The 17,596-nt window shown below is 41.3% G+C and overlaps 1 protein-coding gene across 2 annotated transcripts in view; it reads right to left on the bottom strand.

Moving 5' to 3' along the window:
* Nucleotides 1–10,144: 10,144 nt before the first annotated feature.
* LOC133617927 (fidgetin-like) overlaps nt 10,145–17,596 on the bottom strand; it is a 65,470-nt gene continuing 58,018 nt past the window's right edge. For both annotated transcript variants that reach the window (XM_061978314.1, XM_061978322.1), the window contains one exon: nt 10,145–14,062. In XM_061978314.1, coding sequence (XP_061834298.1) covers nt 11,769–14,062 — 2,294 coding nt within the window. In that variant the 3' untranslated portion in view covers nt 10,145–11,768. The remainder of the gene's footprint in view (nt 14,063–17,596) is intronic.

Raw genomic sequence — 17,596 nt, 5'->3', positions numbered from 1 at the left:
TAAATGTGTACAGCAGATATGAGCATCTACATCAACAATATGATTTGCCTGAGTGGCTGGACAGGACCAAAAACAAACAAACAAACCATTGGCAGCGAGCTCCAGGCTAGCGATGAACCCACTATGGTGCAAGAGAATGCTCCGTAATGACTCCATAACAGCCACTATCTCTCCTCTGACAACGGATTTAAGATTGTCAAGGATGTCGGCTCGCATATCGTTCATCTTCTGACTTATGCTCCAAAAAAGGGGCCGAGTCCACTACCGATTCCTCCATGATATATTGGTACGGCCTGGCTTGTCGGATTACCCCGGGATTCTTAGGCGCAATTTACAAAAAAAGAAGCTGCATAGGACAGGTTAGTAAAAAGTATGGTAACGTTGACGGCTGGAGTTAGTAAAAGGGCTAATTATACATAAAAAAAAAAAGTTACATTTCCACCGAGCTCCCGCTGAGCACGCTCTGCACCGTCCATGCTCAACCGGAAGTCCTTCCCTTTCCTTTTCTTTGACGCACTGCCATCAGAAGAGACTGTCTTAAGCTTGGTAGACATCATTAAAGGAATTAAAATGATCTCACAAGAACTAAAGAGACCATGTTCTTTCATAGTTTTGCCACACACGACCAAATATTTTTTCCGTGCGCACACTTAAATAGCTATGTTTTTCTTTTTGTACAATATAGTAAAAACTGTATCCTGCAGCCACCGGTTCGGTGGCTGCAGGATGTGGTCCTGATGCCTTCATCTGGCCAGGATCTTCAGCTCTCACTGGATCGGTTCGCAGCCGAGTGTGAAGCGACTGGGATGAGAATCAGCACCTCCAAGTCCGAGTCCATGGTTCTCGCCCGGAAAAGGGTGGAGTGCCATCTCCAGGTTGCGGAGGAGACCCTGCCCCAATTGGAAGAGTTCAAGTACTTCGGAGTCTTGTTCACGAGTGAGGGAAGAGTGGATCGTGATATCGACAGGCGGATCGGTGCGTCGTCTTCAGTAATGCGGACGCTGTATCGATCCGTTGTAGTGAAGAAGGAGCTGAGCCGGAAGGCAAAGCTCTCAATTTACCGGTCAATCTACGTTCCCATCCTCACCTATGGTCATGAGCTTTGGGTTATGACCGAAAGGACAAGATTACGGGTACATGCGACCGAAATGAGTTTCCTCCCTCGGGTGGTGGGGCTCTCCCTTAGAGATAGGGTGGGAAGCTCTGCCATCCTGGGGGAGCTCAAAGTAAAGCCGCTGCTCCTCCACATCGAGAGGAGCCACATGAGGTGGTTCGGGCATCTGGTCAGGATGCCACCCGAACGCCTCCCTAGGGAGGTATATAGGGCACGTCCGACCGGTAAGAGGCCACGGGGAAGACCCAGGATACGTCTCCTGGCTGGCCTGGGAACGCCTCGGGATCCCCCGGGAAGACTTGGACGAAGTGGCTGGGGAGAGGGAAGTCTAGGCTTCCCTGCTTAGGCTGCTGCCCCCGCAACCCGACCTCGGATAAGCGGAAGATGGATGGATGGATGTATACTGAAAACTGTTGAATTGTAGCATTAGACATCCAATAAAGAATTGTGACAAATGTGTCACAGTGGCGCATTGCATTGTTGCCATGACCCCACTATGCAGAGACATCAAGCGATGTGCAGGTGATAGGGTACCTTTATTAGGAATTTTAGCAACATTTTTAAGGCTAAAATCCAGATATTTATATTTTTTATATCAATCAATCAAGCAATGTTTACTTATATAGCCCTTAATGACAAATGTTTTGAAATGGCTGCTCAAGCCACATCAAGGTGATCCCACATCAGAGCAAAAAAAACCTCAACCAAGAACAACGAAAAACCTTGGAAGGGACCGCAAATATTGGGACCCCCCCAATGCCGAGTGGTTACGGTTAATAACGTGACAATCCAGTCCATACTCCTCCCTGAGCTGCTACCTTACTGTGGTGGAGGAGTTTGCATGTCCCAATGATCATAGGAGCTATGTTGTCCGGGGCTTCTATACCATTGGTAGGGTTTCCCATGACAACAGGACCAAGGTTTCCTTCGCTCTGGAGCCAGACCTGGAAGTGGGGGCTCGATGGCTGAATTCTTGCAGGAGGTGCTGAAGTTTGATGACAACCCCATGTTGGACTGTGCCTAAAGATGGCGAAAATCCTCGTCTTCATGACGAAAGAGATAATTCCTCTTCCATTTTCAAGTACGCTTCTTTTTTTTGAGTCGACAGCTTGAAGCGCCCCTCTGTCTCTGACTCCCTCTTCGTCATGTGACATAAGTGCGTGACTGTTAGGATTTTGCTTACGAGTTTTGATGACCCGCCTTAACTTGCCTCTGATTAGCCAGTCCGTAATGTTTCGCTCTATACCTTAGCCCAGTGTTTCACAACCTTTTTTGAGGCAAGGCACATTTTTTTCATTAAAAAATACGTAGGCACACCACCAGCAGAAAACGTTAAAAATGTTTACTTCACCGGGTCGTCGTGCCTTATTTTGAGTTTATTTGTGTTTTCCTGTGTGTGGTGCTATAGTTCTTGCCTCCCTGTTTTGTTGGTGTTTTCCTGTAGCAGTTTCATGTCTTCCTTTGAGCGCTACTCCCCGCACCTGCTTTGTGTTAGCAAGAGAGGCTATTTAATTTGTTGCTATCCTTCTTTGTGTGGACATTGTTGATTGCCATGTCATGTACGGATGTACTTTGTGGACACCGTCTCTGATCCGCACGCTGCAAGTTTTTGCTGTCGTCCAGCATTCCGTTTTTGTTTACTTTGTAGCCAGTTTAATTTTACTGTCGTTTTGCATAACCTTCCCTATGCTTCATTGCCTTTTCCTTTCCCTTTTGTTCATTTTTGGTTGAAGCATCACATACATACATACCCTATCCTACTCAGTGGCCTAGTGGTTAGAGTGTCCGCCCTGAGATCGGTAGGTCGTGAGTTCAAACCCCGGCCGAGTCATACCAAAGACTATAAAAATGGGACCCATTACCTCCCTGATTGGCACTAAGCATCAACGGTTGGAATTGGGGGATAAATCACCAAAAATGATTTCAGAGCGTGGTCACCATAGCTGCCCACTGCTCCCCTCACCTCCCAGGACGTGAACAAGGGGATGGGTCAAATTCAGAGGACACATTTCACCATACCTAGTATGTGTGTGACAATCATTGGAACTTTAACTTTAACTTAACCCGACACATTCCGACTTTTACAAAGCAAAGCTGCCACCTACTGATATGGAAGAGTACTACATGGTTACCCGCCAAGCTCTCTACACAGCACAGTCACTAAGCAACAGCACATTATTTGCAGATTATAATTATTAATTTGCAAAAAATATTTTTTGGACCAATTAAGTGACATTGCATAATTTTCCACAGCACACCAGACCATATCTCACGGCACACTGGTGTGGTTGAAAAACACTGCCTTAGCCAATTGTGACTCATCATGCGAACATCATGGATTTTCTCCGTATGTATGGATGTTCTCATTCAACCAGGTCATTGTATTTTCTCCATATTTTTATTTTGGCCTGCATTCTCTGTTTTTGTAGCCTCTAACTTTGATGTAAGCTACTGAGCTACATGGGTCTAAAAGTAGCTAAGATACAGGAAAAGCTACTCATTAAAAAAGTAGCTACGCTACCGCCAAGCTACTGAAAAATGTAGCTAAGCTACATAGCTTAGCTGGATGTTGCTTGTTACTTCCCATCACTGTCTATATGCAAGCATGATGCAATTGTTATCTCTGAACATGCTACAATTTCAATGGATTTACTCTTAAAAAACTGACAAACCCACGTGCGCCATGGGGTCTAAATATACAATTACTTTTAAATGAGGACTTTGTGGATTTTGTTTCGTGTCAAAAAGATTGTTGTGCTCTTGAACAAGATTCCCGGGATGTCAGCCTATGTACTCTGGGAGGCGCTGAAGGCATACATTTAGGGGGAGATAGTATCCTATACAAGTTATGAAAAAAAAACTCAGGAAAAATAAAATGGACTAGTTTTACCCAACGCATACCGTATTTCCTTGAATTATCGCCGGGTATATAGTATGTGCCTGCCTAGAATTACCGCCGGGTCAAACTCGTTTCGCAAAATAATTAGCGCATGCTTAGCATTACCGCAGGGTCAGAATTACCGCCGGGTCAAACTCGTTTCGCAAAATATTATTTTTATTAGCGCATGTCTAGAATTACCGCCGGGTCAAACTCGTTTCGCAAAATAATTAGCATATGCCTAGAATTTCCGCCGGGTCAAACCCATCACATCACGAGTGACACTTCACCTGTCATCATTTTCAAAATGGCTGATTTCAATAATTTAAAATCGCATAAAGGGAAGAAGATAAAGAGCTATTCAGTAGGATTTAAGGTCCAAGCTATTGAATATGCTAAAAAGAACAGTAAGCAGCTATGTTTTATTAATATACCGTAGCTGCGTGTGTCAAATATGAGTCATTAAATGACTCCCGCCTCCTGGTGGTAGAGGGCCCTAATGATCCTTCTTGCGACTCCTCGGCTGCAAAAGAAGTGACAACAAGCGTTAGCGATCGTTTATTTATTCCTCTCGCTTGCACTTTTAACATGGAGGATTACATATCTAAAATAAAACAGTTTTCTAAACTGGACTTTCAATCGAAGCAGGAGGTAATAATTAAAGGAAGATCTCCATCGAGACAGAGCGACTTTTAAAACTGAAGAAAGATAAGGAAGACTTCTATAAACAAGTTATCGATGCTTTTGTTCAGAAGGAGCTGCGCATGGACTTCATTTATAAGTAAAGGTAAGACCATAATAACGTTTTTTTTAAATTAAATGTGCTTTTCATGATGGTATCCTTACATCACACTCAAATTTATAAGCGCAGGCCTAAATTTACCGCATGCCTTTGGTAAGCGCCGGAGTGAGAAGAGGTTTTAAATTAATTACCGCCCCGGCGCTATTTCAAGGAAATACGGTATCTCTGTTAGAAAACTTGTACTCTACCTCTCAAAAGCCAGACACTTATAAGGAAAGGTTCTCTCTACAGGCAGAACTTGATGTCCTTGTGACAGACCGTGCTACTGAACAAATGCTCCGTTCAAGATCTCACTTCTATGAACATGGCGATAAAGCTGGTAAACTTTTAGCTCATCAACTACGCCAGATATCAGCATCCCATTATGTTCCGCAGATTCAATCCAATTCAGGCATAGTTAAGGATGATCTTGAGATCAATAATGCATTTAAGAAGTTCTATGCGTCCCTCTTTTAATTCTTCTCCTGAGCTTGGTATTTTTTTTGCCAATCTGGACTGGCCGGTTAATCAGTCTGCTGCAGTAGAGTGAGAGAGATCAATTACTGCTGCGGAATTAAATGTTGCAGCATTATCACCACAAAACAGAACATTTCAGAAACCAGGGGCCGTATTTATCAAGCGTCTTAGAGTGCCATTTTACACTTAAGTCCTGAGAATTTGCGAAATTTAGTCCTACTCTCAAACCTAAGAATAAAAGCTATTTATCAACTTTCTTAAGCCTAAGAATCACTCCTACTCTCCACGATATTTAAGAGACCTTCAGAGGTGTCCTAAGTGGTTAGGAGTTGCCAACGGGGGATGGCACTGAGGCGAGAGAGACGTGCGCAAACGTTCAGGGAGCGGAAGGATGTCCTGGCTTTGTTTGATGACGAGCAGCTGATCAAACGGTATCGTTTAGACAGAGCGGGTATTATTTTTGTCACAGATTTAATAAGGGGCGTCATCTCATCAGCAGCATCACGCAGCAGAGCTTTCACAGCAGAACTAAAGGTCATCACAATGCTTCCATATCTCGCCACTGGGAAAATGAATTGGAAAGAAAAGGAAACATTTATTTTTGATTCATTGCCAATATTGTTTTGTATTATTTTGTAGTTTATTGTCAAAATATACACTCCCATTGTCCACTTAAATATTTCTAAGATATTTCTTTATTCTTAGACAAGGGATTCCCTTCCGTGATTGGTCATTTCTATGGACACAGAAATGACGTCACCTAAAATTCCGTTTATTATTGGACATGTATAATGAATTGTTGGAATATGGCCACCTCCCACAAACGCTCAACAAAGCTTCAATTTCTCTCCTCTTGAAAAAAGGGTCCTTACCCTTTGTCATGCACTTTGTATTACCCTATTAATATTTTGAATGTGGACTTTAAATTATTATGCAAACAACTGCCGTTAAGTTTGGATACTATTCTCCCTTCTATTATTAATGCGGCTCAAACTGGGTTCATTTGGGATGGGCACTTCTTTTCTAATCTTCAACGTCTTTTTTTCAATACGTTGCATGATGTGCCTGCTCTTAACACTGAAGAGGCAGTGATATCCATGGATGCTGAAAAGGCATTTGACCGAGTGGAGTGGAATTATCTATTTTATGTCCTGGAGAGAATTGGCTTTGGTAACAGTTTTATTTAATGGATTAAGCTCCTATATTAAATCTCCTAAATCAGGGCAAATAATATTCAATCCGAATACTTTCACCTTTACTGTTCCAGGCCGCAGGGTTGCCCCCTGAGCCCATTGCTTTTTGCTCTTGGCGTTCAGCCTCTGTCAATAGCACTTCGTACCAACCCGCTTAATTCGGGCATATGTAGACACAAGGTGCAGGTGAAAGTCTCTCTCTATGCAGATGACCTCCTTCTATATGTCTCGGACATCTCCGTCTTGGTCCCGACTGCCTTAAGTACTCTCAGCTTTTGGACATGTGTCTGGTTACAAATTAAACTTGGGGAAAAATGTTGCTGCTAAGAAATATCTTCTGCACAATTTTCCCTTTAAAATTGCCTCGCTTAGTCTCACATACTTGGATGTCCAAGTCACACATACGCTTGCAGAGCTTTATAAAGCCAACTTTGTTCCACTGTTGTCCAAAATCCAGGGAGATATTGATCGCTGGTCCTTACTTAATTTATCTACATTGGATCGTGTCAACTCTATTAAAATTGAATATAATTCCACAATTTTCCCATTTGTTCCAGTGTAAACCACTTTTTCTTCCTTCTTTCGTAAGTTAGATAGTGAGATTTTGGACTTCATTTGGAATAAACAGACTCACAGGTTATGTAAGCAAAATTAGTAGAGACCTGAATCGTCAGGAAGATTAGCACCACCAAACTTTTAGGTTTTACTACCAGGCCACTAACAAGCGTATTCTTAAATATTGGCAGCAATATGAAGCGTTATGATTAATTATGAAGGCAAATTCTACCAACCCAGTATCCAAAGGGCACTATCTACCAAGTTAAATTCCTTGTGGGGGTAAACATATTTGGTCAATAAAACTAATTCTGTCTCTGGAAACAACCAGAGGATTATTCTCCATGGCAACTAATCCCTCATGGAGCCCAAGATGTGAAAGTTTCATACTCCTTAAGGACCCTCCAAAATACTATGTATCACGGTATATCCACGATCCGGGGTTACAGCAGATATTTTCCTGAATGTTCCCATTTACTCGTGAATATCGGAGATGTGAGCAAGCGTATGTGTGCGTCCTGACTATTCCCCCTTTCATCTTCTCTTCCCGTGTGCAAGACAATAAAAGGAATAGAAGTAAAGAAATCATGTTTGTTACTGTTTTATTTTATCCTTGTATTTTGTCTTTTACTGTATTTGCCAAGTAATGTATTTTATATGTTCCGTGTGTGAAGTGTCACTGACTTAATAGTAGGGACAGTAATTGTCGGTATTGCTTTAATGAATTCATATAAAATAAGCTATTTGATTAGTTGGTGATAAGTACACAATTTTGCTAATATGTCTTATCTGCCTGTTGTTACCCTAAGTAAAGTTGATGGAAATATTCAATTGATAAAGAAGAGCATTCACAAGACATACGACTGCCTGCTTAATCAAACTTTATTTAGTTAAGTAAAAACACAATTCTCAACCAATACAAACATTGGCAATGAATCAATGAATACAAAAAGAGTGTGTTTTTTATTGATAGTCAAACGCAGTCCACTGTGCTTTTGGCATATAGCCTTCCTCCTTTGTTGAGAAAACCACAGCTAAACGAGCCGAAACAAGATTTGCCATTGACCCCTTAGCTCTTTGGAGACACACACTGTGAATCCAGCCTTAAAGGCCTACTGAAACCCACTACTACCGGCCACGCAGTCTGATAGTTTATATATCAATGATGAAATCTTAACATTGCAACACATGCCAATACGGCCGGGTTAGCTTACTAAAGTGCAATTTTAAATTTTGCACGAAATATCCTGCTGAAAACGTCTCGGTATGATGACGTCAGCGCGTGACGTCACGGATTGTAGAGGACATTTTGGGACAGCATGGAGGCCAGCTAATAAGTCGTTTGTTTTCATCGCAAAATTCCACAGTATTCTGGACATCTCTGTTGGTGAAACTTTTGCAATTTGTTCAATGAACAATGGAGACAGCAAAGAAGAAAGCTGTAGGTGGGAAGCGGTGTATTGCGGTCGACTGCAGCAACACAAACACAGCCGGTGTTTCATTGTTTACATTCCCGGAAGATGACAGTCAAGCTTTACCATTGGCCTGTGGAGAACTGGGACAACAGAGACTCTTACCAGGAGGACTTTGAGTTGGATGCGCAGACGCGGTACTGTGACTACGCATGCAGCTGCGGCTTCCAAACATTTGATCGCTTGCCCGTACGTGCGTGCCGCTATGTGCATGTCACGTACGTAACTTTGGGGAAATATATGTGCTGTATGAACTTTGGGGAGGTTAACGGTACTTTGGGCTGTGGGATTGAGTGTGTTGTGCAGGTGTTTAAGTTGTATTGGCGGGTTATATGGACGGGAGGGGGGAGGTGTTTGTTATGCAGGATTAATTTGTGGCATATTAAATATAAACCTGGTTGTGTTGTGGCTAATAGAGTATATATATGTCTTGTGTTTGTTTACTGTTTTAGTCATTCCCAGCTGAATATCAGGTCCCACCCGCCTCTCACAGCATCTTCCCTATCTGAATCGCTCCCACTGCCCTCTAGTCCTTCACTCTCACTTTCCTCATCCACGAATCTTTCATCCTCGCTCAAATTAATGGGAAAATCGTTGCTTTCTCGGTCCGAATCGCTCTCGCTGCTGGTGGCCATGATTGTAAACAATGTGCAGATGTGAGGAGCTCCATAACCGGTGACGCCACGCGCATATCGTCTGCTACTTCCGGTACAGGCAAGGCTTTTTTATCAGCGACCAAAAGTTGCGAACTTTATCGTCGATGTTCTCTACTAAATCCTTTCAGCAAAAATATGGCAATATCGCGAAATGATCAAGTATGACACATAGAATGGACCTGCTATCCCCGTTTAAATAAGAAAATCGCATTTCAGTAGGCCTTTAAAGAGGAGATTTTAACAACAATTAACTATTTTCTGTGGTTGCCGTTGCAAATAAATTCTGAGAACATTTCGTGTTTTTAGAAGTGTTCATTCCGATTGACTGCACCTGGTTGTTTTTGCTATCCATCAAATGTGCGGGTAACCAGCTGGTTCAAAGGTAATCTGATTGGATTTTGGATAATGGAGTGGATCCGATCTTGAAATTAGTTGATTTCAAAACCAAAAATAGATTCTGAAATTGGATTGGATCACAATCTAATCTTGGTTTTAATATAGATCAAGCCCTCAGTTTGTTTTATTCAAAAGTTTTTAGTAGGATTGGGAACATTTTGATCCAAAATAATCAGGATTACTTTGATCCCAGCAGTTTGGTGGATTTGGGAGGGGTTCTCAAGGAACAAAATGTAATTTAAATCAAAATTCTAACAATCAGGTAAATACCATTCATCATGCAGTAGGTACACATATAGTATATGTATTATCACTTGATACCATTGAAATTATAGACTACCTAACACTAAAGACCAGTAAATAGAAATAATATAATCCACTCAAAAGCTGTCAAAATTAAACAATGCAGTATTAAATTCTAACTCTAATTGTAAACGTAATAATTACAGACACTACATAAATCCTTGTTCAAAAATAGTTTCTGACAATGACATTCGCGTGTTGTTTTTTCATGTATTGTGGGAGTTGAGATAATGAGGCGAGAGAGCAGTAGTTCTGAGCAGGTGAGTTTATTATCAGACTTCCTTCAACAACAACTTTCACTCGGAGGTGTGTCCCCTTATATGTGGTCACATCAGGCCTATCCACCAATCCTCAATCTGGTGATTATAACTTTTAGTCCCCCAGGCCCCCAAAACACCAGATTGGCACTAATAAAAGCAAACCTCAAAGAGAGAAAAAAAAAAAATACTAAAAAACAAACAAACACAGAAACCACCAAAGTAGACATATTAAGTTTGAATTTGAAGCACATGGAATGTTTGTTTGCTTTCTTGTGAACATATATAGTCCTGTATAGTCCTATAATCTGGTTGAAATATTAAGATGATGAGGCATTTCTACTTTCTGTGTTTTCTTTTTGTTTCTGAAAATAAATACACTTTGGTGAATCCATCCATCCATCCATTCATTTTCTACCGCTTGTCCTTGGTTGGATCCCATGCTGGCTATTCTTCCATTTTTGTTATACACCTAGTAGCCTTCAGAGTGGTATGCAGTCTAATTTGAGCACTTGTTAACCTGAATTTGGTTATCTTGCAATGTTTAGATCTGAATCAGACTGATCCAATCTTACTTTGATTTGAACAACTATAATAAAAGTAAAACAGATTACGTGATCCTGGATGGCAAAAGAAGATTTCAAAATCTGGACAATTCCGATCCACATATCACTTTTTGAAGAACTGGGCACAGCAAGATTGCATCCTCACCACACATAAAAGGAAGAAAACATGGAACTTGTTTTTCACTCATTTTAATTTTGTTGTTTCCCCAAATCAACAACTTTTGATAATCAGCGATTAAAATATAGCAACTGCTGGCAACAACAATAAACATTTAAAGTGATTGATAGTGAAACAGGAATAGGACACACACTTCTAGAAACACATACCTGTAATTCCTGTAAACCAAGGACAACAGAAAACCTTCAATTATAAATAAAATAATACTGGTAGAAATGGCACTTGCAGCTGCTAATAATCTGTAGTGTATTAATTAGCTTGTGTAATGTACATAAATGGTTGCAAACTGTATGTGGAAAAAATACAAAATATTGATTATATAGAATGTTCAACATTTTGGAGACAACACATTTTCATTTATAAACATATTTGACATTACATGTATTTGCCTATAGACAGGAAAATAAGAGCTTTTTCTTAATTGGACATTGTTGTCATTGTTAGGGTTAGGGGCTCAGGGTTTGGGCATGTGGCTGACTACCTGTGGATCCATTAAAACCACTGGTATGGATAGACCTTTATCTTAATCCTAGAGCTAAACGTTTATATTTCAAACACCCAAGTAAGCGTGTATATAACTGTACAATATCATGAGGTTACGGTGTTTGCTCAACTGCCTTCCTGAGTTTTTGGTTGATTTGCGGAGTCAATACCTAAAACAAACTTACCCTGGAAAAGCACAACTAACCTGTACACAATGGCAAACCAAGTCTTAGTTCCAAACACAATAGTTTAAAGCTCTTAATTTGGTTAATTCAAATCATGTTGATTGTGAAGCAAATCAAATCATAAAGCACCCATTATAGGCACTTGAATTTGATTAACTTAATGTCAAGAGTGTAGGTTTTTATCTTTGCACAGACACTGCAAGCTTGTGTTGTCTTTTCCTCCAGCATAATGTGTCTGCCCTGAGGAAAAGCACTTGTAACGCTTGAACATCAATCAAGAAAGTCTGTCCTTTTTGGGACTGCAGCCGAACATTTTGTTCCACTCTGTGTACATATCAATCTCTTTTGCTGATGTACTGGCATGCAATTTACAAAAGACACTCTCAAAGTCCAGGTAGGCCAGGGGCCGATTCTCTCCCCGAGGCATCATATTACTGTCTATGCCTTGTTGTGTGGAGACATGTGACAAACCCACCTGGGCTTCATGGCAGAGTCTGCCCAGATCAAGTCCAGAGAAACCACCAGTGCGTTGGACCAACAGTGCCAGGTCCTCCTCACTTATACAGTATTTCTGCTGCGATTGAGTGAGGAGCTGTCTGATAATCTGGTGTCGAGCTGCACTATCGGGCAGGGGTACCAGAACCCTCAGAGCAAAGTATCTGTGTAACCCTTCATCCATTTCCTGGGGTCTACTTGTGGAGCAAACCACTAACACTTGGTTACTTCCATCCTCACCTGAGCCCATAAGAAGTGAGTCCAGTTGGGAAAGTAACTCCCGCTTCAGTCTATTAATAGGACTTTTGTCAGCAAGTTGCGATGCAAGCAGCATGTCCACCTCACTGATAAAAAGTACACAGGGTTGGCGGCAGCGCGCCGCAAGGAAGGACGCTCGGATAATTCTCTCCCCGTCTGTCAGCCACTTGGTGACTAATGTAGACCCACTGAGTAGAAGTAGTGGTTTCCCAAGCTGGCTGGCTAGGCATTGGCCTAGTAACGTCCTGCCACAGCCTCTCGGGCCAAATAGCAGCACACAATTCGATGTGGTTCCTAAGCTGGTGAATATGTCAGGACGCAAGATGGGCCATAGGACCTCCTCTTTCAGGGTCACTTTGGCGAGTTCTAAGCCTGCGATGTCACTCCAGTCCACGGAGGGCCCATGCTGAACAATTTCGGAGGTAACCATGTCCAATAGGTGAGGGTCAGAGGTTTTTAGTTGCTCTAGAGCAGAAAGGGTGCAACATGTTGTTGAGGAGGAGGATGGAGCCCCTGAATGGGAGAGGTGGAAGTGATGATCTTCAGCACTTTGCTCACTACGATGTGAGGATATAAAGCAAAAAAGAGAGTCTGCAGAGCGGGAACCCCTTAGTGTGGAGGAAATGCAGGGTGATGGAGACAGCTGGATGCTGCTTTCTTGGTTGTTGTACTTTTTCTGCTGCTGCTCTGAAGGCTTTGTGTACTGCTTTTGCAGAGAAAAGTGGTGCAATGACTTTTCAGAATTCCTATCAAAGCCACTGCCACTGGTACCATTAGAGCTCCCGTTTGTGCTGCTGCTGTCTGCCACTCTGTACATCATGCTGTCGGCTGAGCTCAGAGTCTGGTCAAATCCAAAGTTAGGATAAGGAGTTTCATTATCTCCTGGACCAGTTATGTAGAAGGCCGTCCTCTTCAGCGTGTTGGAGGAGCAACTATTAAGATGACTTGGGGTGATTGGGGTCAAGCTGTGGTTATGGTATGGATACCCAGGTAAAGTTGACGAAGGGGGAAGAGGTGTTGGTGTGGCAATGCCTGAGGGAATGTATGAGTTTGACAGGGGTACTCCCCTGGGGCTGTATCCAGGCCTTACTGAGCTCTGAACAGGATATCCGGCTGCAGAGTAATTATAACCAGATAAGTCTGGCGCGCCTCCTTTGTGAGGTGGGACTAATGTAGGGTGACAGGATGGTGGAGGTGGTTGCAAGATTCCACTGCTGTGCAGCGGGGACGGATGTGCAGGGGGAGGCACAGACTGGGAATTATAACTACTGTGCAAGTAGGTACCACTGTAAGGCACAGAATATTCCTGAGAAGGCAATGAAGCTGAGTGGAGTGCGGTGGAAATGTGGTTTCCACAGCTACTTCTAGAGTAGTTCGGCTCACTAAGAGTGCTGGAGGCAATACCAGGAGAGCTGCACAAACCAGTTACCACCTCAGAGGTGGCTGAAACGCCTCCCTTGCGGATGGTAACCCCATCAGGGATGCAACTCATGGAATAGACTCCATCCTGCCAGGGGTCCGATTCACCCTTGCGTCCGTTTATCCCTACTGTGTCACTGGGAGATTCCGAACAGGAGACAGGCACCGCCAGAATACTGGAATACTTCTCTGCATATTTCTTGAGCAGGTTAGAGGCAGTGAGGGCAGAGATGTCATCGTTGGCCCAGGCATACTGATCAGTGGCAGCGCAGTGCAGGATGCCGGGTACTAGATGGTAGGCCTCTGCCTTGTGGCCTGGGGAGCGCGTGGTCGAGGAAATGTCAAAATGCTGTTCAGCCCACTGGCTTTGCTCATGGTGCCACTGCATCTTCAAGCCTGAGAAAAAGATCACACATGGGTAAAAAACTCAATTGGGACTCAGTATCCAGACATCATGCAGTTCTGAAATGGTCACACTAAGAGACCATTAAATGTTAAGACTGACAGACAACCTAATGGTTAGTCCACAAATGAGCCTTGCACCGTTAACATTCAAATTAGGCAACGCTTAAAATGTAGTTGTAGTAAGTAAGTAACATGTATTTGCATAGCACCTTTCACTGACAAAAAGCCACAAAGTGCTTCACAACACAGTTAAAATATTAGAAATTACATCTGATATAAAAGACCAATATATAATATGAAAACACAGTATTAATAAACAATAGGAAAAAAAAGTAAAAGACAACATAAAAATCATAGCAGCCCAGGAGTAGCTAATTAAAAGCTTTAACAAATTAATGAGTCTTAAGATTTATTTTGAAGGCGTCAACAAAGTCAATTGAGCACAATAAGGGTGGAATATCATTCCAAAGCGTGGGAGCAACAGCCTGGAAGGTTCAGTCACCTCTAGTAGTAGTTAGATATTCTGTGGTTTCTAGTCTGAAAGAGCTAATATTTATTTGCCTGTATGGTTGTCTAAGCTCCAGGCAGCAGCCAGGTTCAGACAGGGTTCATGCAAGTTTTTTCAGGTTTTCCACATATGTACGACTGTGGTAAATACATCATATTTTGCTTACCAGTTTTTACAATTCATAATTTCAACTACAAAATATGTGTCAGTACAAGAGACGCTAGTTCGGAAAGTTACGGACTGACAAATAAATTAATGCAATACAAATGTGAATATGTGACTGAAACTTAATGTGCAAAAGAAAATGCAGACAGAGTGTAACCTCCTGAGAGCCAGTGTCCTCTGAAGTGGACCTTTTTTATGTCTATTTCTTTTGTCAGTTGCATATTGAAGAACAAATCGCCCCATTATTCAAAATGCGAAGGTTCACTGCAGAGGATTCTGTCTCTTAGCTGGGTGTGAATTGTCAGTAGTTATTCAAACTATTGCAGAAAATGATAAACAATGGTCAGTTTAAAGTTCATAAAACTGTCTCTGCTTGATGTCTATTTTTAAAAGTAGACTACTGGTCAATTTTTAATCCATATATTTAAGATACTCATCCTCGTCACACTCTTAGTGAAGCACTGGTGGACTACACAACCATGATCCCTGTGAGGCTTGCTGGATTCAGTGAAAATATTAGGTAACATGAATGCATTATTACATCGGTGCCCTCCCCTCCCGCAGAGTTACCCACAGGGTATTTTAACCTCGAAACACCACAGCACGCCTCGCCGTTCTCTAGGGCCTCCCGCTCGTTTCCCGAAACCCGGAAATTGTCCAACAACAAACACCACAAAGAGTTGAACGGCAAATATAATGTGGATCTGTGGGATGTCGTTGTGGCTTTTGAGACGCTTGTGATTAAGGGCTATATCAATAAATGTTGATTGATTGATTGATGAGATGCGTTGGTAACACATTTTCGAGTTGCGCAGACACATTAAGCATTAACAACACTTATTTTCTCAACCGCCATCGCTTGTGAGCTGAAAAGCTGGTTGCTAACAGAGTGAGCCAAAGCCCCGATGAACAGCTACAAAAGCGGGGTTCCCCAAAATACAGACGATTTTAACATCCACCGTGCATTGAGGGACTTCGTATCCATTTACTTCTCAAAGACACGCCAAGATAACAGATGTAATAAAGTTTTATTTGGCTGAAGACATATGTCCAATGTATACTGAGAGCAGTACAATGAATGTGTTCCTTTTTATGTGCCTTTTGTGCATAATCTTATTTTTTCACTTGTTTGCACTTTATGATCCCACTCTGCAGTGGCATATTACCCTTTTGTCTTTTGTACATTTTATTATTAATGAATTGTTTTATAGTTCCATTTTGAAATGGAAGCCAAGTTCACAAACTGTTTAAAATAGCAAGTGCAATAAAATATGTTTTCATTAACAGTAAATAATCGTGATTAATAGTCCTGATTTCAATATTGATGAAAATAATTGTGATTATTATTTTGGCCATAATCGTGCAGCTTTATGTGACAGCTTGTCAGAATTATGATGGACAGTTGGACATAAAAAAATAACGAGAGCAGAATCATGAGTCGAGAATCTTAAACGGTCTTCCTGGACTCACCCAAATACTGGTATACGGTAAACATCCCCTACTTTCTACCGAGTCGTACTGGAACCTGATTGGGCAGAGCATGCAAAGCTAAGGCACATGGCTAACAATATGATTTGTGTATTATAAGAGGACGTGGTCAGGGTGCCCAGCCATGCGATGTAAGAAAGAAATGTGCTTGGATTCAAGCGTGCGCCAACTTTAAATCATCTGAATTTTTTCTTGCACACAATGTTTCGTGGATTTGAACCTACACCTATTTTTAGTGATACATCTATTTTTATTTATGTTTATTTTAAACATGTATACAATGTCAGCACACATACTACACATTGTAATTTCTCATTACAGCATGTCCGAAAAGGAGTAGAAAGAAGCAAAATGTTTTTAATCTTACCCCTTTCCACTTAACAGCAACTTCTAATACATGTATTCATTTTTTGTTCCCAATTTGTAACACAGTTTAAATCAATGCATTCTAAGTACAACAATTCACGTGTGAGATTAACAAGTAATTTAAAAAAAAGATCAGGATGTTTATAAAATTGTTCTTCCTTGTACTTTGTAAACATTTTGAGTTTGAAATAACCTCTTAAACTGGATCATGTTAGTACCGTATTGTTTGGAGTATAAGTCGCACCTGATGAAAATGCATAATAAAGAAGGAAAAAAACATATATAAGTCGCATTTTTTTGGGGAAATTTATTTTATAAAATCCAACACCAAGAATAGACATTTGAAAGGCAATTTAAAATAAATAAAGAATAGTGAACAACAGGCTGAATAAGTGTACGTTATATGAGGCATAAATAACGAACTGAGAACGTGCCTGGTATGTTAACGTAACATATTATGGTAAGAGTCATTCAAATAACTATAACATATAGAACATGCTATACGTTTACCAAACAATCTGTCACTCCTAATCGCTAAATCCCATGAAATCTTATACGTCTGGTCTCTTACGTGAATGAGCTAAATAATATTATTTGATATTTTGCGGTAATGTGTTAATAATTTCACACATAAGTCGCTCCTGAGTATAAGTCGCACCCGAGGCCAAACTATGAAAAAAACTGTGACTTATAGTCTGAAAAATACGGTACATTGTTTGACTTCTTTGCTTAATCCATTCCATAATTTAATTCCACATATTTATATGCTAAAGGTCTTAAGTGTTGAACCAAAGAGGTTCATTAAGTCTTTAAAAAAATTATGCAATTTTGTTATTCTTATAGCCAGACCTGTGTTTATTTCCTACTACAAGCAGGAAGATAGTGGCAAAAACTGTTTAAATCAGCTGAAAAGACACGTCACGGCAACATCACGTGACAACCTCTGAGGAAGGCAACAGTTGTGGCCAAAACCGTCAGGTACGGAAATAAACACAGGT

The sequence above is a fragment of the Nerophis lumbriciformis genome, linkage group LG01 (assembly GCF_033978685.3).
Source record: "Nerophis lumbriciformis linkage group LG01, RoL_Nlum_v2.1, whole genome shotgun sequence".
NCBI classification, from domain to species: domain Eukaryota; kingdom Metazoa; phylum Chordata; class Actinopteri; order Syngnathiformes; family Syngnathidae; genus Nerophis; species Nerophis lumbriciformis.
Note: the sequence above shows the minus strand (reverse complement) of the source record. Positions and strands in the feature narration are given on the sequence as shown.